The following is a 25,859-nucleotide window of genomic DNA, read 5'->3' as shown; positions in this document are numbered from 1 at the left end:
AATTGTGTTTCTAAGCATATTTTAGTACAGAATACATAAACTCAATATGTTTTAATGTGTTGAACTTCAGTGGGTGAAGCAAATTTTGAGGAGATAAATTCCCATACATTTTTCAATGATAGGTCCAAAAAGTGGCAAAAGTTTTTGAAACAATTTCAGGATCAAGATGCATCTTTTCAAAGTGACTCCTTTCATTCCTTTATCATCCCTGTGCTTCCCTGAGAAAGGTGTTTGGGCTGCTAGACTCATTGGCCTTTGTATTTGTTCCACGTGTTTCAAGGTGTTTGTGCTTTGCAAGTGCAAGTGAAATTTTGAGGTTTAATAATATGAGGGGGAAAAAGTATCTTAACTGGTGTATTCAGTTTATGAACAGAACTCTGGAAGTACCTCTAGAAGAATGAACAGAAATTAGAGGTGTATCTTTAGCGTTTCAAAATGCTAGTGCCTTGTCTGGTCAGGATGGAAGAGACAGCTATTAAAGTATGGCTGTAAAGGGCAGAGAAAATGAGAGATGAGCTGGAAAGAGTGAAGCAGTTTAGCATGACAAACTGGGTAGAGCTGATCAAGAAAAAGATACTTTCCAGCCAGTAGAAGCTAACAGAAACTTACACAGAAAACATAAAAGAACCTTTTTAGAAAGACAGAGTTGTAAATGGTGTTGCAAAACTAGTTTTCATGGCTTTGAAGAATATATTTGAGAGAACCTTTACTGAAGGGAGACTGAACTGTGTAGTATTTGTTTCTAGAGGCTGTAAGTATCTTGATCTGACTAAAACTCTGTTCTTAGCTGAATTCCTAATAGGCTTTTTTAAAAAAGACTTTTTTTTTTTTTGAGCCCTTTGTTCTGCTGAAAAACAACCTCAAAAGTTTGTTTAAAAAAAAAAAGAAGTTGCTGTCTCTGGAGGCTAAAGAAGAAGGTTTGAAGCTTTTGGCTGATCTTGTGTTAGTGTATCTTCACTAATGTCCCAGACAAATTTTACACACCCTGTTAGTTGCCACAGTTGACTTTGCTGACAGAGGCTGCTCCCGGATGAAGAGGAAAGCTATCAGAACATCTGTCCTGCCACTGTTCAGTAGTCACTTTGTAGCGATCTGTGAACTTGCAACTTTTATAGCATTTGTGAGCAAAGTTGTTCCTGTTGAACTCCAGGATTAGAGAGGTCTCAGAAGACACTCTGGTGTTTTGCTCGATGCCTTAAAATGTGTGATCAAGGAGACAACAACCGGAGGACCACAGTTAGTTAAAGATGTGTTGGCAAGGACTGTAGCCTGTGGCTGAGGCTGACCCACACCATCAGTCCTCAACAAGACTCTTACATTAACTGCATGTAGTTTGGAACTTAACAAAATTCTGAGGTCTTTCCTAACCATTTCTGACAAGAACCTGAACAGACAGTAGCAGTGAGTTGTCTGAGTAATGCTTTGCTTTTGCTGAGCTTAAAACAAAATGATCAGTGGAATCCTTATTACCTGTCTGTTTGACCAGACCCATCTTTCATGTGCAGTAGAGAGAAATCTAAGGATGTTTTTTCTTCCAGGGTCCCTAAAAGTCCACTCTGTAGACATAACATAAAAAATATATTGGATGGATGTTCTCAAGTCACCTGAATCCTTTCTAAGTTGTTCCTTACATGATGACACCAAAGCAGATGTTTTCATGAAGTATTCCTAGAAAGTGGATTATTCTGGAGGACATGGTATTTCTTAGGAATGCAAGAAATGTAGAGTGTCCAGATAAGATTGTTGTCTGGTGTCCTCACACACCACCAGATAATAGAAAACTGTAATAGAGACATGATAAGAGAAATCTAATTACTACTTAATTATTGGTTTTGCTGTTGTTTTAACATGCCCACTTGCATATATATTTATTGTTTATGAGAGCTGGGAGAGTCTGCTTAAGGTGAGGCTTTATTTTGTGGAGCTTAATGCTCCTGTCTGCATTCTTTGGGCAAATTCAGTATAAAGAGATACCTGAAATGTCTTGAAGCCTAGTACTGGGAAATGGATGGCAAATAGTTCCTACTGTTTCATGCTGTTATCCACATCTAAAAGCAAATATTCTGTGCATGAATGATCACAACTATTGCTCTGCATTGGCAGTTGTCAGCTGTGAAGGCACAATTGGAACAGTTGCATTTGCAATCTGGGCACTCAGTTTTGAGTTACTACTGAGTGACCTTAGGGGTTGAGGAGCAAGGGATTGATGGACCATGATGTAATTTTCTAAAACCACTGAATTGTAATAGCTTCATGGTAGTATTCCATGTTACTTTTTTCTGCTGAAATGCTGTTAGGGGGATAAAATTGGAACCTCACTTTGCAAATGGCTAGAGTTTCTTCTCACCAATAAAGTATGAAGGGTTTCTATTCACAGCACACTTGAACTTCCAGTTCTTATTATAATCTTGACTTGGCAGTCAGCACATCTACCTAGTGGTGTGCACACAAAAATGGATTGTTAATGTCTCTTAAGGTACTTGATATTGCAGTTGCCTAATGAAAGAAGCCTATGTCATCCCTTTAGAGAATGTCTATGACACTTTCAATTGGAACAGGTCTGTAACCCTCAGGCACAATGGTGACTTAGAGTGCTACACTTGTAGTACTCTACATTTTTGAAGCTATAGTTTTCTTGCTTTACATGATGTCCTGAAATGCCATATCCTGAGTTCTGTTTTCTATATAAAGTAACTGAGGGAAAAAAAGCAAACCCACAACCAAAAATCCCTGTCTTTGAAATCAAAGAAGATGTAAACCAAGCACTCCGGACTTAGTGTTTGTGGTGGCTGTGTTACAGCTGCCGTAGTACTTCATAGCAGCACTAGAGCAGCTTGGGGCTGGAGAGCTTCTTTTTTGTCGTTTGAAAATGAGTTAGCACCCACTACTCAAATCCTTAAGTGAGGAAGCAGAGAAGGGACAAGTGGTGAGTGAATTTCAGTGTACATGTTCCAGGTTTTGGGTTTTTATCATGTCAGAAACACTAACATAAAAAGAAGAAAGCAAACCCCACGGGAGAGAGGCTAGTTCCATGCCCTGTGCAGAAGTTACTACTCTTCGTGTAGTAGTAGCCTGTCTCCAGATTTTGTCCTGGTATCTACATTTTGCTAACTGGAAAACATTTGAATAAACCAATGTTAAGCATTTTAGAAAAAAAAGAGAAAGCAACTACTGAGTGAGGCAGCTGCCCCACGGAGAGCAGCTGAGCCGGTCTCGAGGTACACTCTGTTAGAGGATGCCAGTGGGATACAGTCTAGCCATAAATCATGTGTTGCAGGTAGATAAATAGTGAGATTTATTGTTCAAGCAGGGCAATGCTGATCATTTGACCATGTCCAATTAAGATTTCTTTATTTTATGCTGACAGCTTCACATATACTGAATCACTTTGTCTAATGGGCGCCAGTGCAAAAGTGACGTTACTCATTGTGCTGTTACTTTTGTTTTGATTAGCTTCAGAGGACAAAGTAATGGTGTGTTTCCGCTACTCAGATCTGCTTAATTGTAAAATTTGTTTGGTTTATTAATGAATTATTTTTACTGGATAAATTTAGATTAGTTTTTAAAATAACACAAGCCAGCCAGCAGCCTCTTACATGTAATATTGTAATAAGCATGCACTTGCATACTTCCAAAATAACTATATGCCTGTCATTTACTCCACCATTTCCTTTTGCTATGGCTTCATTTCCTTTTACAGAACTCCCTTCACATTTGTTCTTTAAAGACAAAAACTTCTGAAAGCTGTACTAAACTTCCATGTAGATCTCTTCACCTCCCAGTTCAGGCACAAGTTTGTCCTGAAGCTTCTGCGTGAGTGAAAGCTACAAAAAGGAACGCTGAGTCTGTGAGCACAGAAACAAAGCTGCTTTTCCTTGAGCAAACTTGAACTTTGGATCTTTCCTCCTAAGATCTGTCATTAGAAAATGGCCTTTTCCAGATGGCAAAAGAAGTTAAGAAAACAAATGAATTAAGAAGAATTAATTGAAGCCGCATATTACAAGTTGACATTATACATCTGGCGTTTCTGTTTATGTTTCTGCAACAGCACATTTCATTCTTATTTAATAAGTTCCCAATTTTGTGATTTTTTTTTTCCCCAAGATTTCGAAGTGCCTGTGAAGAACTGAAGAACAGCCTGCAGTAAAGTATTGTTCCCAGTTTAGCCGTACTTCATTTTTTTAATCAAATCTTTTTCTTCAGTGGATAAACTCACGAGATTAGAAAAGCCTCTTGAACTCCCTCGTGTTTGAGTTGGCAGAGTTCCCACACACAATTATCTGCACACAACTACTTTTAAAAGGCCTTTATTAAGGCTTTACCAAGTCAAGCACTCACAAGTTAGGAAATGGCAAAGCCAAAAGTTTGTGCCGCTTTTTGTGAGTATGTTGCGTTATCTGATCAAGGCCTCAGCACCAGGCCAAAAAGGGAGCTGAGGCTGCCCAGAAGTTGTCTAAAACTGCCCAGCTTTGTGTGCCTGACTGTATATAATCTAAAGTTATCTTAAGATGTGTATAATAAGGTTTTTAAAAGTTGAACTGAAAAAAATGACATCACGGTGTTAGGTGTAACCCTCGTGTCAGGATTGAGTCTGTTATGTTCTGTGTATGGACACCATTCTTGACCTAAGCATCCAGTGTAGTGGTGAGTAACTGAGCTGAAGCAGCAGGTTTTGTTTTCCCATTTCACTGGGAGGCCACACAGAAGTGTGATGGGAGCCAGGAACATTTGCTTCGGTTCTGAGCCCAGAAAGAGCACATTTCTGTGAAGGCTGCAGGCTCTCCTCCCCAGTTTCTTTTCTAATCTGTTCTGCCTGAGCTGTCAAACCTCACGCTGTTCCTGTCCCTCAGCCCTTTGGTTCAATCCAAGTCATCCTTGTTCCTTCTCTGCTCCTTGGCAAAGAAACCAGTGTTCAGCTGAGTGCCTGTAAATGGCTTTTCTCCTATGCTGCCTATTTATTGTGCACCTCAATCCTGTTCCTCCGCTTGCTCTTCCCTGCCCCTGGAGCCCTGTGCCTGCCTGGCAGAGTTTTTCTTGGTGCCCAACTCTGGTCCCAAGTGTCTTTTCCCACCCAGTAACCACTCACCTTTCTGCATCCTCCTTGGTTCTAATTTCTTCCTCTTGTTTCCTCTTTACTCTGGGTATTTGGGAGCAATGAGTCTTTTCAATCAAGTTCTTTCTGTCTGGCATTTTTCTGCTGTTTCAATTCAGCATATTTGTAGTAAATAGCAGGCTTTTCTAGTCAGCGTGGATTGTTTACCAGATGAAGCACAGCTCAATACTGTTGACATCATAGAATAGTTTGGGTTGGAAGGGACCTTTAAGAGTCATCTAGTCCAACCCCTAAATATATACAAAAAATGTTTTACAGCATTTCTGTTTCCTCTCAGTTTAAGAGCTGTTGGAGAAATCTAGAATGCAAAGTACATTGTAAGGTGTTTTAAACAGAGGGGCGTGAAGATGGCTAATTGAAAAATAAACTTACTGCTAATTGAGCTGTGAAGAGATCAGATCCATGGCTGTCGAGCAAATCAGTTCATGCTTTAAATGTTTGTGCCTGCTAGAGAAGCAGAAAATGGCAAAGGCAACTTGTTGAGTAGCTTGGTATTCAAGAAGGTACGAGAGACTTTTGTGCTCAGACTGGGTGCAGGAAGCTAGGAAATGTATTTGGAGCATTTGAAAACTATTTTATTTTACTCTGCTTTTTGGAGTAGTTAAAAAAAGATATTAAAACTCTTGGAAAGTGTCAAAGTGAATAGGGAAGAGTTTTCCAACACATCTGTCCACTGCCATTGACTTTCAGCTGGCATTAACCTGCCAGTGGGTTTTGGCTTGGTTTTTCTTCACATTGTACATAAAAAGGTGGATCCTTATTTTACAGTTGAAAGGGATCCAGTAGTCAGGACCAATGTTCATTGTCTGTATCCTAGGCTTATTTTTCTAATGCAGTGTCAGACATTAAAGTTCTTTGGGTCTGTCTTACTTATGTCCAACAAAGAGCAAATAGCATAACTAAAAGTTGGAATCCTGATTGCATTCAAGCTAGGCATGTAGCCAAGCAAGCTGCTCATAACTGTAACTGACCCTTCAGAAGGACATAACTGAGCAAATCCCATATCAGATCTGGTAGTGAAGAAGAAATCAGATGGAAAACTGAATTAGAATTGGCAGTCTTCTAAATGAAAGGTGTTAAATGGCCAAAACACAGTCCTTTTGCAGTGGAGAAGGAGAATGACTTTGGCTAACCACCTTTCCCATTTCATGATGAAATGAGGGGGAAAACAAAATGTAAAGTACTATAAAACAAATAAGAAAAAGGGAAGCAGGCAGCATTCAACTCAAAATGGGTGTTATAAGTGTGGAAAATTAATAAGGAAAGCAATAGCCTGAGGAAAAGTGTATGGGTGGGAGTGCTTGGAGAGGCTGCCAAAGAGCAGTTTTGAGGGAATCCACAGCAGGGTGAGGACCATGGCTTCAATGCAGGTGGTAGAACTGACAGTAATGAGAGCTGGAAGGGTGGTGTCAGTCACTAGCAGTGCTTAACACCTGGAAATTCGGCAGGTCTAGAAGCTGGATCAGTGTTTCCAGGGGAGATGCCTGGAGCAACCCTACCTGCTGCTGAGAGGGAGGGCAAACAGCACAGGAATGCTGGGGGAGGTGCTCCAGGTCCCCAGGGATGGGATGAAAGAGGAGATACACGGTGATGAAGGAGTGCCATGCAAGTCACTTCATTCAGCTCTTTTGGGTTTTGCTTTTCCTTGGGATTAGAGTGAACTGAGTAATCTGGGCTCCAGCAAAGTTTGGTACCTCCTGACAATCACACGCTTCAGAAGTGGTTGTTCAAAGAGAACCACAATGAAATGGGGAATGCTCATAGAAGGGTTCAGCTGGGACCTGATACAGTTCAGCAGTTCCACATCACTGGTGAAAATAGATACAAAATCGTTACAGATAAAACATTAAGGTGACAAAAGCATCCATACCAGGGCCAGAGCGAGCAAGAGCTCCTCAAGTGCTCCCAGTGCAGTCGCAGGGTAAAAGAGTAATGACTGCGAATGTGTTTCTGGTTTTAATTACTGTTAGCAGTAAGTGATTATACTTCTGTATGTCTCAGCTGTGAGAGCTGGGAATTTTGGATGCAATTTGGATATTTACATTTTCAAAGAGAAGCAGAGTAATTGGAATGGATGCAAAAAAAAAGAATCAAAAATCACTGGTGGAGCGTGAAAACGCCTTAGAGAGCATGAGAGAGAGAGAGCTCAGTTGGCTGGGTTTATCTGCCAGAATTGAGAGTGTCTCGATTACAGTGCACAAGTACCTGCATGGGGAGAAAATACTGAACACTGCAGCCCTCTGATCTTAATAAGGGCAACACAAGAATCACTGGCTGGGCCTCGGAGCCAAGAGGATTCCAATTGGAAAAGGCACAAATTCTTCAGAGAGCAACTGTGTAATTTAGGACTGTGAACAGAACAATAAATATTTATGCAAATAGCTTCTCCATGGCTTTCCTTTTTTCCTTTCAGAAGCATACTTAAAGGAGGGGAATGGGACAAAGACTCCTGATGAGGCTTCTGTAGGGAAGGTTGAGTCAGCTTAGACTGCGTGTCATGGAGCTGGGGAGCTGTGTCTGAGGGTCTGGAGGTGCTGGAGCTGAGTGTGGTTGATGTGCCACAGAGGTGGGAGCTTTCTCAGGTGCTTGTTGCATAGTACGTGGTGTTGCCTCATAACTCCTCACATCATGTCCATCCCATCACCACCTTGAAAGGATCTGTGGTCTTGGAGGAGTGTTTACCCCCTGCAGCATCTGAACATTTACCTAGTTTGACACTTTTCTATGCTACACAAGTGGAAAAAAAGTACATGCACACCAATTTCATTGGAGGGCAAATGTGGGGCAGGAATTGCCTTTCCCTCCCTTCACCCACCCTCCAAAGATGGCACAAGGTTATGTATCTGGTTTTGCCATGGACATCTTTGAGTCATGCACACAGCTTTGCTGATGTCTATGATTCTATGATTTGAGTCACAGGAACATTTCCTCCAGGCTGCCTGAAGTGACTGTTGAATCATTTAGGTTGGAAAAGACCTTTAAGATCCTTGGGACTGCTCTACATAGAGAAGGGGAACTGGTCTGCTGAAAAAAATGTTCTGCCACGTGTGTGGGTTCTGTGAGACGATGCTGTGCTACCCCAGACCTGCCCCGATTCGTGGCATCTCAGTGGGGAATGTCCCAAAGGAGATTCCACATTTTCCACCCGTTCTGCAAACGCTTGCTCACGGATCTCCACGCAGTAGCAAGCAATGAAACACACTCCTTAGAAACAGGGAGGCATTTTGCCTGCTGAACCCCTGGAGAAGTCTCTTTCTTCACTGACTGTGAGGTGAGGAAAGGTGAGGAAGCCTTTTTGTGTATCACCTTCAATGTACAACTGTTATGGGAGTGATTAATATTTGATGATGCCTGGAACATGTAAACATGCTGCCGACATTTGTGTCACAACTGTATGTGTTTAATAAGCATCTCATTTGAATTATTAGGTAATGTACACATCCCCCAAAAGTATTTTTATGTTATAAACCCCATAATTTATCTAAATACAAGCTGCAAGTTCGTAAATACAGCATTAAGAAGGTAGCTGTTGCATAGCTGGTTTAACAAAATATCCTTTGTGAGTAAGATATATAGGCTTATTTGGAGAGGATTTAGCTACTGGGAGGAGGGTTTCTCCAAGTAAGTTATATGCTTCTTAGCTGCAGCAGATGGGAAGTACAATTTCTTAGTTTGTCCTTCTTGCCAGTAGAAATCGGTTTGACCTGACTGATGGCCCGAAAGTGTCTGATCCGAGATTCTCCTCAGCCCATTGTTCACTAAGGGAAGATTTATAAAGCACCTGGAAGTGACGTCTGGACTGAAAGAGCTGGACTAGCAACTGCTACACCAGGACACTTACTAAAAAAAGGAGACAGCAAAGGTATATGGCCTGAGAAGAATTGTAAGAGATCTTCTGCTTTGCTGGGTGCATGGCGAGGGGGGTCGGTGGTGCCAGTGCCCGCGGTGCCATCGCTGAGGTGCCCAGGTGCGGCCAGTGCTGTGCTGGGAAGCGCGACAGGCGGCGAGAGGCAGCGTCTGCAGCCAGAGAATGCTGAAGGGTGGAGCTGAGCACTTGTGCACGGAGGTGTTTTCCACGTACTGTACCTTCTTTTATGGCCAAGGTCAGACCCGACAGTCTGTGGAGGTAACGCTGTGCAAGTGCAGCTGTCTGTCTGTCAGTGGAAGATGGTGTGATGCATCTTTGTGTGTGCACATGTGCATGAAAACTGCAGGAAATGTCTGTAAACAGAGCAGCATGATTAACCGAGCCCTCAGCAGGAGCACTGGCTCACTGTTGATCTGTTGCTGACTGACTCTGCAGATTAAATTTGCAAGAACAGCAAGGAGGAGGGAACTTAACCTCAAAGAAACTCAGCAGCCGACACTTGGGGTGTTTGAATTACATCTGAATCAAGCTCCTGGTTAAATCTTAGCAATGTCAAAAGCTCAAAGCGGCGATTGCAATTGATGTCGCCTTTTTTCCCCCCTCGTATTGCTAAATTATCTACTGGAATGTGCAGCACATCCGTGTCACTACATTAAATTGGTATGCAAAGAGGGGAGATTAGGCAATGAGGCCACAGGACAAACAGTATGTAGCCAGGCGTATCTTCTTGGCTTCCTTCCCTGTTGTTGGGTGTTTTAAAAAAGTGGTTCCAAATCTGAGTGAAACTGATTCCAGATGTGCTTATTTGAAGGATACAAAAATCACGCTAGCACCAAGACTATGTGAATTCTGTGCTGCACCCCAACAGATACCTAGTCCCATCTTAAAAACAGAACTGCTATAAACAGTAAGAAGGCCACAGGCAAGGGTTTTAGTGCTTTGTTTCCGTTAGCATCCTTTTTTGCCGAGTATTTTAGACTAACATAGTTAGAGAATTCCTCTGAGGCTCCAGCACACTGAATCAGAGGTGCCTGATAGGACGTGGGTCGCTTGTCAGGGCTGTCAGGGCTGGACCCGTCCGTGGGCCTCTCACCGATGTACAACAGGCTGCGGTCTCGCGTGTCTTGCTCCGTTTTGAAAAGTTCATACTCTGTGTGGGGCAGCTTGATGCCCAAAGCCAGACACCCATTCGTGGGTGTTATATCCTGCTCCACCCCTGCGCTCCAGGAGCCTGTCAGCCCACAGCTTCCAGGTTCTGAGGAGTTCAGCATCATCACCGTCACCTGGTCCATCGGCGTCACCCGTGCCTGGGTGACTTTAAAAGCCAGCTCGGTGCCGCCGCGCACCTTGGAGGAAGGGATGCCTTGGGTGTAATGCCCAGCTGCGTAGATGGTGAAAGTCGGCTGCTTGCAGAGTGGGTCAGAGTAGTGGTAGTAGTAACCTTCCCAGGTGTGGTTGTTACCATGGAATATGAAGTACCTGGTAAGGAAAAGCACGGCCGGCCGGACCTCGCAGTGGGTGCTCACCCAGCTGCCGCTGAGCTGCATGGGCAGCTGTGCTCTCACAGGCAGGATGGGCGGGTGGTGCTCGTCGGCTCTGTAAATAATCCCACAGGCTGGGCAAGGGTGCACGTGGTGCTGCAGAAGGCAAAAGATAATGGGTTTGTGAACTGACAGGCAAAACCCCCTTCCAGAGTATTTAAAAAGCTCAAAGTCCCCTTTTCCACACCCGGGCACTCAATTGCAATGAACTTGGCCCAGACATCCAAGGAGATTAAGCGAGATAAAGCACTGCCCTGGCTCTCAGCTATTCTGGTGCAGGAGAAGGACAGCGAGATCCCGGCCTGGTGCCAGGGCCCCAGGACAGGCTGCGGGGAGCAGTACAAGGGCAGAGCTGCCCCAAGGGCAAGGAATGTGCACTCAGGCAGGCGAGCTGCTTCCCCCACCAGTTTCCCACTGGCAGAGGTGAGGAGGGGGGTGCTGGGCGATGTCAGCTGCCCCAGCGCATTTCTGCACCGCTCCCAAGGAACAACGCGGTCCTTTGGGCAACCAAAAACGCTGTGAAACCTCCTCTGGCTGCCCCACACCACACTGAGGGCAGCCTCTCCAGCACAGGCCAAAGCACGGCATGTTCCCCTTCCCACCACAGCCATCCTGAGCCCCTGCCCGTGTTTCGGGTCACCATCAGGCAGGAGGTTTTGGGTCAGGAGGGGGAGGCAGGAGCTTTGCCAAACAGCCAGGATGGGCCCTGCACAGGAGACGGGAAGGAAAGGACCTGCTGCAAAACAAGGGCCTGACCTTTGCTTCTGGGCTGTGCTTCGTGCAGAGCACTGAGTCAAACCAGCCCTGTGGCCGACCCAGTGCCAGGAGGGGGGTTTTTTGGGTAGCTTGGAACTTTTCCTTATACTTTATATATCACAACTGATTTATTTTTGAAGAACCAGGGTTTGAACATTATATCGTTTTCTAGAGCACGAGCTAATCTTTACTGAAGCGTCGTATGCAACAAGGTTAAATAACTCGGTAGTTAACTGCAGGGTGGATAATTTACATGCAGGTTGATTGGAGTCTACAGTAATTTAGTCATTTTCAGCTTGCTTTACTGCTACTGTCACCTTAATGAGTGCTGACAGTACACAGTACATTATGGCTAAATAATCCCAGAACTTGGCAAATATATATGCTCTCCTTAGACAGGAAATTCTTTGATAATGAAAGGTAATTTGGGGAGAATGGGTTTCTTTAAAACAGATATAAATTTAAGGGGAAAAGAGTGATATTTTCATAAAAATAATTCCTAGCATAGCTGTGCAACTCACCAGCACAGGCAAAGGGAGGTTAGCTCAGAGAAAAGGAAAAAAAGAAAGAAAAACCCTGTGCCCAGTAGAATTATCACTATAGACATGGAGCCAAAAACCTTGCTTGCTTAAACCAGCCGTGTGAAGTTATTTCTAACGTATGGCAGCTCCTAATTATCGCCAAGTGGTGACATCATGTGCGGGTCCATTGGAGAGCTGTTGGCTGATTAATTACAGCACTGCATTCAGAGAGTGAATTTCAGTATCTTTAGGTTTGGTTTTAAATTAACTTTTTAAAAGTGTTTATGTTTACCATCTGGTTTTGCTCAGATATATGGTTTTGGCCCAAGATAACACAAGTTTAACCAATTTGGGAATGTTACTTCTGAGGAGGAGTGTTGCATCTGTATTTTCCAGAGTTCTCTTGGTGCAGTTTGGGGAGTGGGAAAATGCTGCCCCCAAAATAATTTGGGGGGTTTAAAAAATGTATTATTATTATTACTTTTTCAATTAATTCAGTTCTATCTGGTAAATCAGAGAGGTTTTTTTCACCCCATCCCACTGCTCAATCATTCGCTATGATTCCGACAGAAATGAGCTTTCCTGGAAATAAACTAACCTACTGCAAAACAAAAAATGCAACAAAAAAGATAAAATGCAACCAAATCTCCTGCTCAGTTTTATTTATGTCAACATGGAACTTTGATTTCTGTGTAATCACATAATTGTATTCAGAGCAACTTCCTCCTCTAATGGCATTACGCCGAGGACTAATGATCTAATGGCAGATGTTGCTTCCTCACTCCTCTCTCAACCTGGAGGACACAACAGAGAGCGAAAGAGAGGGGAGGAAGACAAAGGACAGAGTAGGCAGTCTCTAATGACTTGCAGCCTGAAGCTTTCACTGACTTTGGTGCAGGAAACTAGGAAGCTGAGTTTCCTAGGAAAACAGAGAGCCAAAGAAAAGCTGCTCGCTCCCAGCCCGTGCCACCGCGGGCTCCTTCCTGCTGTTGGTTTTGCTGAGCTTTCACTTGACCCACTCCTGCTCTCAGTGAGGGAGAGGCTGAACCTCATGTGCTGTGAAGCACCCAGGCAGCACCCTGGGAACCCACAGGACAGCCCTGCACCTCCTCATCTGCCTGTCCTTGGGTCAGAAGGCGGCTGAATGCAGGTGGGTGGCATTTTAACAGTAAGGGACTAACAAATGCTTGGCAAAGCCATGAACCTGAGGGGAGCGTGTGCAGGCACCATCCTTACCACAGCACTCTGCATGGGCCGTTGATAGCCGGTGGGTCGGTAGTGGAGCCTCTCCAGCCACTCGGTGTGGATGTCCCCCAGGTACAGCTCCTCCACCAGCCGGCTCCCGCTCTGCTGTGGCTGCACCAAGGGCTGGTAATGCCTCTCCACCCGCACCAGGCTCAGCTCGTGCATGGCGAAGCCCAAAGCAGCGGTGCAGTCACGCTCGCTCTTAGTGCTCAGCAGTTCGTAGAGGGCTCCGGGAACCCAGGTGCGCCCCGGGGGCAGGAACCCGCTGCACCCCTCGCCAGAGGTCTGGTTGATCCAGGAGGCCACCTCCCTCATGGCTTTCTGGCTGTGGAAAACGATGCCAACTTTGTGGAGGTGGTAGTCGGCCTCGGTGGCCCCGCGGGTGATCCAGGAAGCCTGGCGCAGCCGGAGCTTGCCCTTGATGACCAGTGAGTAGGACGGGTCGCGGCAGGAGGGGTCCCAGTAGTAGAACTGGTAGGCCTTGAAGAGGCGGTTGGTGTAGAAGAGGTAGGATCGGGTGAGGAACTCGGGTCCTGGCCGCACCTCACACCTGGGCAGGGAGGCAGTCCTGAGCCAGTGCAGCACAGCGGCAGGGGGAAACCCTCCCCAGGGGCACGCGGAGCGGGGAGGAGAGGGCTGAGCAGAGGTGGGAGCAGCATCACGGGCAGGAGCCTCCCACACCCAGTGGGTGATTTTATGATCCGGGCAACTGCTACCAAAACGTGACAGGGTGGACAGAGGGGTTTATGCCTCGTGCCACATTCCCAGGGAGGTGTTCTGAGGGCAGGCAGGAACCAAGGCTGCTCTGCCCATTTGAGCTGGGTGTGCTCATCAGCTGTGCGCTGAAGGGGTACAGAAAGAGGCCCTATGGGCACATGGGGCCAAGTGACCTCAGGCTTCCCTCTGGCCGGGGGTGGGTGCTTGGGGAGGAGAGGGAAAGGGGGACAGCCTTGCTTTCTGTTGCTCAGCGATTGCTTTCCCAGCCCGGCAGTACCGAGCAGGGGGTGACTGGGGCAAAAGCAGCGCGGGGGTGACCTTGGGGTGGGTTCTCAGGATCGAAGGGTTGCGCGGCTCCAGCAGCACCGGGGCGAGGGGGTGCGCAAGAGCAGAGGTGGGCTCGGGGCTGAGGCCGGGGGTGCCTTACCCAGTGGAGACCCAGCGCCCGTCCAGTCGGGGCGGCAGCCGAGCCGCGATCCCGGCGCCGTCCTGCAGGTGGCGCAGCTGCTGGCGACACGGCGGCTCCCAGCGCAGCGGCGGCTCCGCGGCCGCGCAGGCTGCGGGGGGAGGCGTCAGCACCCGGAGCCCGCGCTCCGCACCCTCCCCCCAGAACCCTCCCCGCACACACACACACACACACGAACATCTCCCCGGGGTCTCTCCCTGGGCCCCGCGGCGGGAGGCGCAGCGCTGGGGGCTCTTCTGGCGGCCGCCCCCTCGCCCCCCGCGCCGGGACCCCCGGACGCAGCGCACGGCCAGCGGCACGGCCGGGGGAAGCTCGCCTGGCTCCATCGCCACAAGGGCTGGCTAGACAATGAGTCCCCATGGGTCAACAAGCTCTAAGTTAAGGACACATTTCTATTTTAGTGTTTTCCAACTCGGGTTTCATCCGAATCCAACTATTTTCTAGATGAAATCTTCAACTAAAGCTGCGTGCTCTTTGTTCACGTTCTCTCTCCCTCAAGCTATTGTTGAAGCAGTAACCGAGACCGGGAGTTACGGCATGGGAACGCTGGGCTCGCCTGTCGCCCGCCATAAGGACAGTAATTCTGTCACTTACCTCATTTCCCATAACAACGGATGTTATTGGCTTAGGGAATGTGTGAACACTCAGCTAAATCCTGAAGACCTTTGCATACACACATATATATGTACATATATTCCTATATACTCACTCTTTACTTAAACAAATTTCTCATGGACTCATCGTGAGCTCAGTAAGAAACTTGGGATTTACCTCTTCAGAACACCACAAAATGAGCTCTCAGAAGCTCTTCCAATTCTCAGCCATCGTACCATTGCCTGGTGCAGCAGAGCCCAGTCCCATGGATGGCCTGATGGCCTTCAGCACAGCCCAGGGCTGCCTGGGGTCCATGAGCCCAGCCAGGCTTTGCTTGCTCTGGCTGTGCTTTGCAATTTACCTAGTGGTGTGCTGGAAATCGTCAAGCCAACTTTCATTCCCTACATAGCAATGGTTAGGACACAGATTGCTTTCCAGCCTGCTCATCAGCTGGAGGAAAGATCTCACACATATGTATTACCTTCCCACAGGGTGAGGATGCTAAACGTTTGCACACCCTGTGCCTCAGTGCAGGAAATCAAGATACAGAGTCACAACTGCTCGTCTTAGTGCCACACGTGTACCTCTATATAAGCAAAACCATCCCATTGTCTTTTTAGGGAGATTTGCCTCAACCAGATACTTCATGGGGAAGAGAAACCCAAACCATATGGCTGCATGTGAGAGAACTGAAAGGGCCCAAGCCCAGCCTGGAGAGTGTAATCGCCTTCCTAACCAGCAGTGTTTGAGGATGAAGTCGGTGCATATGGTGCTGCTGTAAACCTTGGGCAAGACTACGAGCTGTTGAGCAACATCAGCGAAATTCCCCAGCTTGCAAGCTCAGGACATCTCACAGATATAAACACTGAGATTGAGCTTCATGGCTGGGCCCACCAAGGAGGCTCCCCTGACTCCCACAAATGACTTATTCCAAGACAAGAACCTCTCATCCCTGGCATCAACACATCCTACACATACACACACACACACACAGGGTTAAACCCCTGTTACAAGCCTTACACATCCAAATTTTCCACAAACATAAGCTCTAGACCAAGTCAAATGGGAACTCAGTAATTAAACATCTGCTGTGCAACTCAGAGGCTCCTGAACATGTGGCAGGGCAGAGAGATTTCCACTCAAATAGTATTTTATTACTAATCTAGGAATATATAACTGAAGACTTACATCTGATGGACGAATTCAGTCACTTCACTATAGTGCTGCCATTTGCAGCGGTTTTACAGGACCAGGGTCTTTGAAATGTACTCATGTAGATTTAAGCATGAAAACCTTCAAACTGTCACAAAGGCAACAAACATATGGAAAGTGCAGCCCCCATTGAAGCAGCAGAGCAGTTACAGAAGCAGCCTACCTACCCAAAGGCCAGTGAAAACAGCTTGGATTTTCTGTTACCTCACTACGCACTGCAGTGTATAAATGAGCTGGAAAGATGCATTATTAGTGTTAAGGGCTCTTTTTGGAGCAGGCTCAAGATTGCACTGGTTTTATCATCTTTAAGGGATGGATGTGAAGAGTAAATATAACCAGATCCTTCACAATTGCTTGCACCAGTGCTTCCTAAAAAGGAGTTCCTGTGAGTATTCATACGAAGATGGGAAGATACTGGTTGACAAAACCCACAGCTATTAGTGAGAGCTTTCATTTGGCAGCTGCAGGCTGCATGCAGGCTGCCCTGTGGGTGCCTATTTAGTAGAGCCCATGAGGAGTTGGGGCTCTGCATCCACACCTCAGTTCTGCCATGACTTTGCTCAGGCAAATTCACTCCTGTGGGCTTCTTACCCCTGGGTCTTTTTTCACTCACCCACAGAATATGCCAAGTTTTGTCTGACTGCCCTATCAAGAGGCCTAATTACTGGCAAAGCTTTTGGAGAGCCATCAGTATGACAGTCCAAACTGAATTGCACTTAAACATGAAAACTCTATCCTAGAGAATATGGTCAACTAAAAAATAACTGTATTTGTATTCAAGGTGAAAGACTGTAAGGGTCAGATTTGCTCTTCCTCATAAGCACAGGCTCCTGAGGTACTGGTGTACCTCAGAACTACAGTCTACAGAACCAAAACAGAACCAGACCCAAACATCCTTTCAAACTGGAAAAGTTCAGCTTCAGACCTAAAATCTGTAGTTTGAGCAGATCTCTATTCCAAGAGTGGCATAAAGTGGTTGTCACTCATATGTCACTCTGTCACTCAGCTCCTGGTGAAGCACATCAGAGCAGCTCCTCTCTCCATCTTAAGAGAGACACAAATTAACTGCTTTATAGAGTTCTTGGGCAGGAGGAAGGAAGTATTCACAATTCATCTTCGACAGAAAAATATTCATTCATAGGAAAACCTAAAAATATCCCCAACTGTGATCTCTTCCACTCACTTGTTATCCCGTCTGTCTGTATCGATTAACCGCAAGCGCTTCCAGAGAGCTCCTCGGTACAGCAGCTAGACAAAACAGGATCTTTTCCCAGCTTTCTGGGGCATGCTGCATCCAAAGCACTGGCCCAAAGTCTCTGAGCAATGGGGCTGCACAAGCACTCTGGCAATTAGGACTGTCAGTAACCGGGAGCAGCAGCTGATCTCTGTAATCAGCAGAAACTGGATCAAGCCTGGAGATGACAGCAGTAGCAAACACTGACCAGCTATTGCACACGCTCGTTTGTAGAAGAAAATCAGACCCACGGCATCAAGCAATAGAAAAGCAGAACCAGAAACTCTCTGCTAAGTCAACTGTTGGTAAAATTAAGACCAAACATTCCTAGGCAACAGCCAAGCCTGCAGAGGAGAGTCTGCCAGTGGGATTGTGTATGTTGCTGCTGGATGCTCCACGTTCAGATCCACTTCTCACTTTTAAAAGGATAAAAAAACAACCAGGAGAAAAATACTGTAACATGCCTTGTTGGAAACAAATGTCGTGTTCCTCCAAGCACAGTGACTTTGAAAAAAAAGCAAAGTTGAGTCACATCTGTTTCTTCATAAATAGAGAAGAAAATACATACATTACAGTTTGTACCAAATTAGTTACTGCAGATGAACTCTTCTCCAGAGCTAGATTGCTTAATCTGTTACATGTTATTGCCTCCTATGGCCAGAATTTATTATTCCCATTTATAATTGTAATGTTTCAGTTAGTCACCCATTCACAGGGATAAGATCAGTGCCTGAAGTCACGGAACATTACACATTTTTAAATTTAGAGATGACATAAAACCTTTGATATTTTCTGAGGAATGTTCAGACTGGAGTGAAATGGATGATAAGAAACATATCAATATATTCTGCATAAGTGAATTATACTTAGCCACAAAGACTTCATTAACAGAGCAGAAGAGTGTTTCTTTAGCATTTTTCTCTCCTGAGAGCAGGAAGAATGGGTTTTGGGTTAGCCACTAAAGGAATAAGCATTGTTTTAAAAGCAAAGGAAACGTTTGTATTTATCAAATCCATTTTTCTTGCATTTGTGTGGAGATTAAGTTAGTGGTGCTTTTAATTCACTCAGTACAAGGCATTCCCAAAAGAACTATTCTGTGGGAAGAGACAGATTTTAGAATATCATAAAGCCTTAAAACTTAAATATAACCCACGGGGGGTGGAAAACTGTATCAGAGCAGAACTTTGCATTTTGCCTATCGGAAAACTAAACTCAGTTCAGGACAGGACTTAAGCACATGCTTCAGTCTAATTGGTTTCAGTGAAACTTAAGCATATACTTGAAATTAAGCCAGTGCATGAGCATTTTTCCTGATTAGTAATGCCTCCCTGAATTTAAGCCAAAATGTGGTCAAGTGGTTGAGGGAGGATGCCAGTGCTTTCACTGGAGTACTGTTTGGCTTCTGGAAAAGTATTTCTATTATTCGTCCTGTCTCTTATTTGTCTGTAAAACAGGCACAACAACATGGAGCTGTTTCACCAGCCTGATGCTCAGCCCATGCTATTTGTAAAATGCTTCAAATTCCCTGGATGTTTCTCATCTGTTCTTTTAAGGATGACACCAGGAATGTATTATGTGTTAGCTGTCATTGCAGAGCATCACCTTGAGTTTCCTGAGCATTCTGGAGTGTAATCACATATGAAATTCTGCAGCTCCTAAGAGGGAAATCAGCTGACTCAAATTCCCAAATAAAAGCACCAGTGGCTCATGTGAGTACATCTTCCCCAAAGATCTCCTACAGTCGATGCTCATCAAAACACCACACTTTCTAATTACAGAACAAAGCTTTGCTCACCACATCCTCGCTGCCCTGACAGATATAGAAGGCATTTCACTTCATGCTTCTCCCTCACACCCCGTAGAAGACATTATGCAGACTCAAAAAGACGAGTCAGATGCTTTTCCACAGCTAATTTGGTCAATGTTAAAAAGATTTAGTGGAGCACAGCTGAGCAGTTCTGTATGGCCCAATAGCTCCAGTTGGCCCAATCACTGTGATGAGCTCAGCGGTAACTGGTCCTTAGCTCCCTGTCCTGCTGCCAGCCCCGCAGCACAGCACAGCCCAGCTGGAGGGCCAGGAGAGTGGGCAAGTGCTGAAAATTGGGTCCTACTGTGAGCCAAAATCAGAGAAATCACGAGGCTCCCCTGCTGCCATTCACTACCTCCACACAAACTACAGGACAGACTCTGGAGGCAGAGGGATGGTTTATCTGGAGAGGTAAGAACTATTGGGACAATTGCTATGTGCCTTCTATTTTTGGCATTGGCAAGTGCCAAAAGAAGCAAATGGGTTCAGGCCACACTAATACATTGTAACTTGTGTCAAACTGATCAGTTAAGTTTGGCACAAAGAAATACATAACCAGAAAGGAAAAGAAACCAAAGGAAAGAGGGCAATGCTAGAGGTCTTTTCCTTGAAGACTGGTGAAAGTTCAAATTTTAAGTTGGTGAGATAGGTGAGACCATAGTGAGATGATCTCTAATCCCCTGGGTACCTAGACAGTGAGAGATTGGTCAGAACACATGAGGTTCTTTTCCAAAATGAAAGCAAACCAACTCAATCCAAGGCTGAGCAATAGCTCAGGGGTACAGTCCTGACTCGGATAAGTTCTAACTGGAATTCGTGTTCTTACCAAATGGGAAATATCAGATCTATCTCCCTCCATTTAGATGAGATGGAATCTCACTAGAAAATACAGCTTATGGGTTTGAAATTAATGCCACACTGTCATTTCCTATGTACAGAGCACCCACACAGTTTTTGGCAGCTCCCTCGAACCCCTGCACAGACTTTTCCTTAGTGGCCATCGTGGCCATTTTTAATAGCGATGGCTAAGTGTATTTTTTTTCCTGGAGTGCTTTGAAGAGCAGAACCAGTAATCAGGCCATGGCTTGGCTATAAAATGCCAACCTCATTTCACATGTCTAAATCACTTACATGGCCCATGAGCACACAGAGGACCACCCACCACATGACATTAACATAAATATAGCATTTACTCAAAGCAAAATGAGCAACTGGAATTGGCGGGAGTTGGGAGCAGAACAACAAAAAATGATTAGGGGGTGGGAGGGATTGAGTTACGAAGCAAGAGTAAAAGAGCAGGGCACATGGAGCCTGGCTGAGTGACAGCTGGGGCAAGATGGACATGATAACAGCCTATAATTATTCACAAAGCATAAACACCAAGGAAGGGAAGGAATTCCCTGCAGTGAATAAAGAGGTTCTGTTGGGAGTGAATGAAGAGAGGAAAAAAATGTGGCTTGTGTATCAGGGTGAACTTCTTGAGGCACAATCTAGTAGGCAGTGCAAAGTCTACTTGCTTGGCAGGATTTTGAGGGGTCGAACAAAGCATTAGTACAGCAGGGAATAACCCGCTCTTGGCAGGGAGTCGGCGGGATACTCTGAGTGGCCTTTCAGTCTCCCACTGCCATGGAGCCACCTCAGTTCCCCTCTCCCACGGGAGACAGCTGCTCTCCTGTGTAAGCACATTGTTTGCTGTCCTGCTCATCGAAATCACTGCCTGGTCCCTGTGGGGCTAGAAATACAGGCTGCATGCTCAAAGGTGTTTAGATGCATCCAGACATCAGTAACTGCAGTAGGTCCTAAACGGCTGGACACAGCTGGGAATCCCCGTAGGTCCCTGCAATGGCAAGAACTCACTGTCGAAACTCTAAGTCTGGGAAATTAGATTACAAACCCACTAAACCAAGAGCGATCCATTGTCCTCTCCTTAGTTAGCACCTAACACAACAGGGATCTTGGCAGTGCCACAAGGATACTGTTGATAGTAATAAAAATAGGATCTAATAGGCTGAGGCTACTGGGGTCCTGTGAAGCCAAAGATGAGAAGGGCATTCAAAAGCAGTCATAGAGGGAGCTATCCTCAGAAAAAATGCTCTGTGGAAAGGTGGTAAACTGATACATAGCCCACCCCAGAAATACACACACATGTTCAACTTAGAATCACAAGTGACCACAGAAAAAGGTTACTTGTTCAGCTGAAGCACAGAATTAAAGTTACTTCTAACATGTGTTTTGGGGTCTGGGTGTGGTTTGTAGATAGCCTGAAATTTCAGTCTACTGTTTTGCCTGTCAGCATTAGCCGAGTTTTGATGTGTTCCAGTTCTCTTAAACACTGCTGACAGACGCTAAAATCAAAGCTGACATTCAACCTATGTGCTGCTTAATCTAATAACGGGACTCGCGCTACTCAAAGCTCACAAAACTCAGGAGCTTTCCTGCAGCAAACTTTGCTGTCATTTCTGTTCTCATCCATCTTTTCCAGGGAGTCTAACTGCAAAAAATATTTTTCTCTGAAAAAGCTTTGAAAATAATGTGTTGTGTTTTTGTATCAACAAAAAAGAACAGACACTTAAAAGCCAAAACCCAACAGTGTTCTGCGCTTGTGGATTTGGCAGGAGTGTGGACAAGGTGATTCCATTTGTCTCAGTAGGAAGCTTGGTGTATACATTAATCTCAGACTAGGAGGTGAAATCCCACTTCCAAGAATCTCTGTCTTTAACTTACACAAGGCCAAAATGTCACACATCCGTGCTTCTTATTAACCCTATAGAAACCACACAATGGGCTAAAAGGATACACTCAAGTTTAAAGCGATAGTTTACAAACTGAGCTCAAGAAAATCAATTCAGACACTCAGTGATGAGACTTCTCCTGTTGATTCATGTACCATCACCCCAGTTGTAAGTTGAGAGCTGTTATTGCACTGATCCAAAAGTCTATGTAACAGTGCCACAGGGGCTGAGTTTCAACTGAATTAAAACTGTGATGATTTAATAAGCTATTCACTGAAAATGAGAAAACATCAGTGTGAAAGACATGATTATCACACCATCACCCTGCTAAAGCTCCACTATAATGATGCACTTCAACCCCCTTATCACTTAATACTCTGGAGCTTTGGCATTTCAAATTGACATCAGTTTCTTTCCTAATGCACAGAAATAGAACTTTCCTAACTTTGCAGTTCAGAGCACGAGACCTTTTAACTCCTAAAAGAAGAAAAAACCCCACACAGATTGCAGATTACTAACCCCTCAGATCTTACACAACTTAAACTGGGTAGAGAAGGAGCTGTTCTATGAATCATATTTTCAGTTTCTTGCAGCACCCAGCCTACAGAAGGGTTGCACATTAAAGTTCTCTCATTCTCACTGTCAGTTTCTTGGTATTATTATTAATACCTCAGATGCACCACCTTGAATGATGACATTAGGAATTCTCTTTTTTCATAGCTTTATCTTCCTTGGCAAATGCACATAAGATGCCCAAAGGAACTGAGCAACAGCATTATATAGGTGCTTGCTAATTCTCAGGTTGATTTTCGCAGTGGTTGTACCTCAGGCATGAAGGAACTGTCTTTGTAGATGACATATGCTATGTTGTGGGGAAACACAGGATCCCACTGAAGGCAAAAGCTCTTTCCAAACTTTGTTCTGCCAGATGCAGCCTCCCCTAGCATTGGATTCCAGCTTTGGTTTTCTTCATAGCAATTTCTGGCTTTTGAAAATCTCCTTACTCAACAATTTGTCCTTGTGGGGAAAATATAGAAACCACACGATATTTTTTTCACTTGTGCTTTTTTTACATCTCAGCCCTGTTTTTATCTATATCCATAGACTTAGAAACACAGCTAACCTATAATTATGGAAAGAACAAATAGAGTCCTATCACACGATCCAGCACAATACACTAGTTGCTGATTTTTTTTGGCTAGCTTGAGAAATGAAGAACAAAACCCAGCAACTTGGTAAAAATAAATTAGCTGAGTAAATATTGCCCAAACACATATTTGAACCAAAGACCATCATGTTAATTTAATAGTAAGTTAATAGATTTATATGCATGTGTAAATGCACAAACACACACATATCCACATTGGATACTACTATCATTTGTGGGATTCTCTTCCTAATCTCATAATTGAATGCATCTGCTGATCTTATCTTACCCCCACACTGTAATTTTTAAACTTAAAAATAAACAAAGCAAGCAAGAATAGATCTTTTATGTTAAAGCCATGTAGGACAAGCTACACATGAAAAATATCAGCGTGGTGTTACTGGAATGTAAAGACTTTAATGAAAGCTTAGGTAAAACTCAGCGAGTCTCTGGGGACACTTCCAGGAATGAGTGATTTTTTTCTGCTGGAGGAGACTCCAAAATCAGTTCACTAACTCAAGTACTTTTTCAAGTAATTATGCCCTAGTGTGATGCTCATGCTGATGTTCAGTTTTATGCAAAATACAGAATGCCAGTTTTGCTCACAGTGAAGTCACTGGCAAACCTTGCTTTGATTTTAATGAGTTTTGGATCAGACTCAGCTATTTAAATATATGGTTTAGGGTCCAGCTTCTGTTCTTACTAAAATCAGTGGAAATTCTGTCACTGACATCAGATGGAAGAAGCACAGGGTTTAAATTAGACTGGACTAAAATAAATGGTATGAAGAGTTCAGAAAAAAGTTTTCTTATTAGACTGAAGTGAGTAATGTTACATAATGCAGTATAACAGGCCTCTGAGCAGGGCAACTTGTGCTAATAAAACATATGGAGCAGGAAAATATATATTTCTTAACCAGTTAAGCCTTATCTTTGAGGAATGACATAGGACAAAGGCTCCACATAAGTAGAACAGAAAAATAACTGTAGAAGTACCTTGTTTCGAGACCTCTTTCTGTAGCCTGATCCTTTACACAATGCAAGCAATGTCTGATAACTGTCACCACATGATTCTTTGTGATGATCATTAAACTAAGCCCTGAGCTGAAGAGGCAAGTCAACATGATATTTTGCTGCCTAGAACTTTTACATGAGTAAAGTAAGTGGTAGTAAAAAAGAGAGCAGCAAAAAACCCAGGTGTCTGGATTTTCAGTGTCCAGACTGCACGAGGTCCTCAGGGACACCCTCCCACTCCTCCTTTCACCTTCCCCCTTCTCCTCAGGGGAGGCAGAGCCTCAACCAAGAGTGTTACTTGCATCTCCTACCAAAATACTCTGTCCAAGGATTGAAGAGCCTCCCTTAGGCTCTGCTGCTTGTTGTAAACAGAAATCATTTTGCCCTTTTTCACAGCACAGTTGTCTTGTTCTCTCACATGGTCCCTTAAGCCAGAACCTTTTCTTCTCAAACTGCTCCAAGAACTATGGGGTTGAAAGATGCCTTTCTGAAAAAGGGCCACAAAGATGCAGCCTGTGCAGCTCTGAAGGTCTGCACAGCTGGAGGAGATGGAGACTGCTCATTAAGTTGTCCCTTGCTGGGGCAGGTGCTGGATCCTCCCAGGGCTAATTCCCAATTCCTAATGAAACACCACTAAGAATCACCTGTGAGCCCTCCCTGAAACTAAGATCAGCTCAAGCACTCACGGTGCTCTGTGCTCCGGACAGGAACAAACTGCAATGGCACAGAGGGAAGTTTGACAGGGTTTTTTGCTTGGTGGAACAGCGACCTCCATCACTCTGGGAGCCTCGAGGGGGAAACAGAGATTAAGCCCCTTCCCAGCACTGCTCCGCGCAGCTCAGCACCGGCCCTGCAGCGCTCCTGGTATGTTTACACGCCTCTCGGAGAGTGGGACGGGAAATGCTTCAGGGAAGCCCCTTGGGGGGCGGCAGCGGGGGCTCTGTCCCCAGGGATCCGGGCTCTCTCCGGTGCTCTCCGCGCGGGACAGCGGTGGATGGTGCCGGGCTGCGCGGAGCGTTGCTCCGGAGCGGGGACGCCGCGGCTGGACACCGCGGGTGCGCACGGCCCCGAAACGCTTCCCGCGCCGGGCGGCATCCGAGCGGGATCCGGGCAGGGCGGGTGAGCGCAGCTCCGCACGCCAGGTGCCTCCCGCCCCGCCGTCAGCACGGCCCGAGCCGGCCCTAGGGAGACCCCCCTCGCAACTGCCCTGTGCACGCCTTGCAATCTTCTCGCAGCTTTATCGCGCGCTCCTTGCGGCTCTCTTGCACCCTCTTTGCACCCTCTTCTCTAACTCCTTGCACCCTCCTTGCCATGTCTTTGCACCCTCTTCTCTAACTCCTTGCACCCTCCTTACAGCTTTCTTGCACGCTCCTTACGACTTCTTGGCACTCTCCATTCAGTCCCGTTGCCCCTCTAATTCACGGCATCCTCCCCTCTCCCGGCCCTTCGCGGAGCCCGGGGGCAGAGGGAGGTGGCAGGGAGCCCCCCGAAGGGCCAGCCGCTCCGGCAGCCGCCCCCCCGTCCCGTCCCGTCCACCCGCCTCAGAACGGCAGCGACCGCCGATGTCACTTACCTACAAGCAGCCCGGCCAGCCACCAGCACCGGACCATGGTGTCCGCTGTGCTTCCTCGCCGAGCCGGCGGCAGCAGAGGCGCGATCGCGCCGGTGCCCGCGGAGCTCAGCGGGGCGCGGCGCCCGGCGGCGCAGCCATGGGCCGCCCCCGGCGCTCCGGTGCCCGCGGCGGCAGGAGCCCGGCTTCAGCTCGGCCGGGAGGCTGAACGCGGTGGGGCAAGCTCCGGAGCAGTCGTCCTGCTCAGCCCCGAGCCTTGCGAAAGGAGGGGAAAAAAATTAAGAGATACTTTTAAATAAACCACCGCAAGCCAGCCCGCCTTT

The 25,859-nt window shown here is 45.8% G+C and overlaps 1 protein-coding gene across 1 annotated transcript; it reads right to left on the bottom strand.

Annotated features, from left to right (window-relative positions):
- Positions 1-8,515: 8,515 nt before the first annotated feature.
- APCDD1L (APC down-regulated 1 like) lies at positions 8,516-25,593 on the bottom strand. Its single transcript, XM_062009093.1, has 4 exons — positions 25,540-25,593; positions 14,189-14,318; positions 13,036-13,594; positions 8,516-10,618 (listed from the first exon to the last, which is right to left on the bottom strand). Exons 1-4 carry the CDS (start codon positions 25,574-25,576, stop codon positions 9,854-9,856), a joined length of 1,491 nt encoding a protein of 496 aa, XP_061865077.1. The 5' UTR covers positions 25,577-25,593; the 3' UTR covers positions 8,516-9,853.
- Positions 25,594-25,859: the final 266 nt, after the last annotated feature.

Source organism: Colius striatus, chromosome 16, assembly GCF_028858725.1.
Source record: "Colius striatus isolate bColStr4 chromosome 16, bColStr4.1.hap1, whole genome shotgun sequence".
NCBI classification, from domain to species: Eukaryota; Metazoa; Chordata; class Aves; order Coliiformes; family Coliidae; genus Colius; species Colius striatus.
The sequence above is the reverse complement of the archived record's forward strand: the minus strand, read 5'-3'. Positions and strand labels throughout refer to the sequence as shown.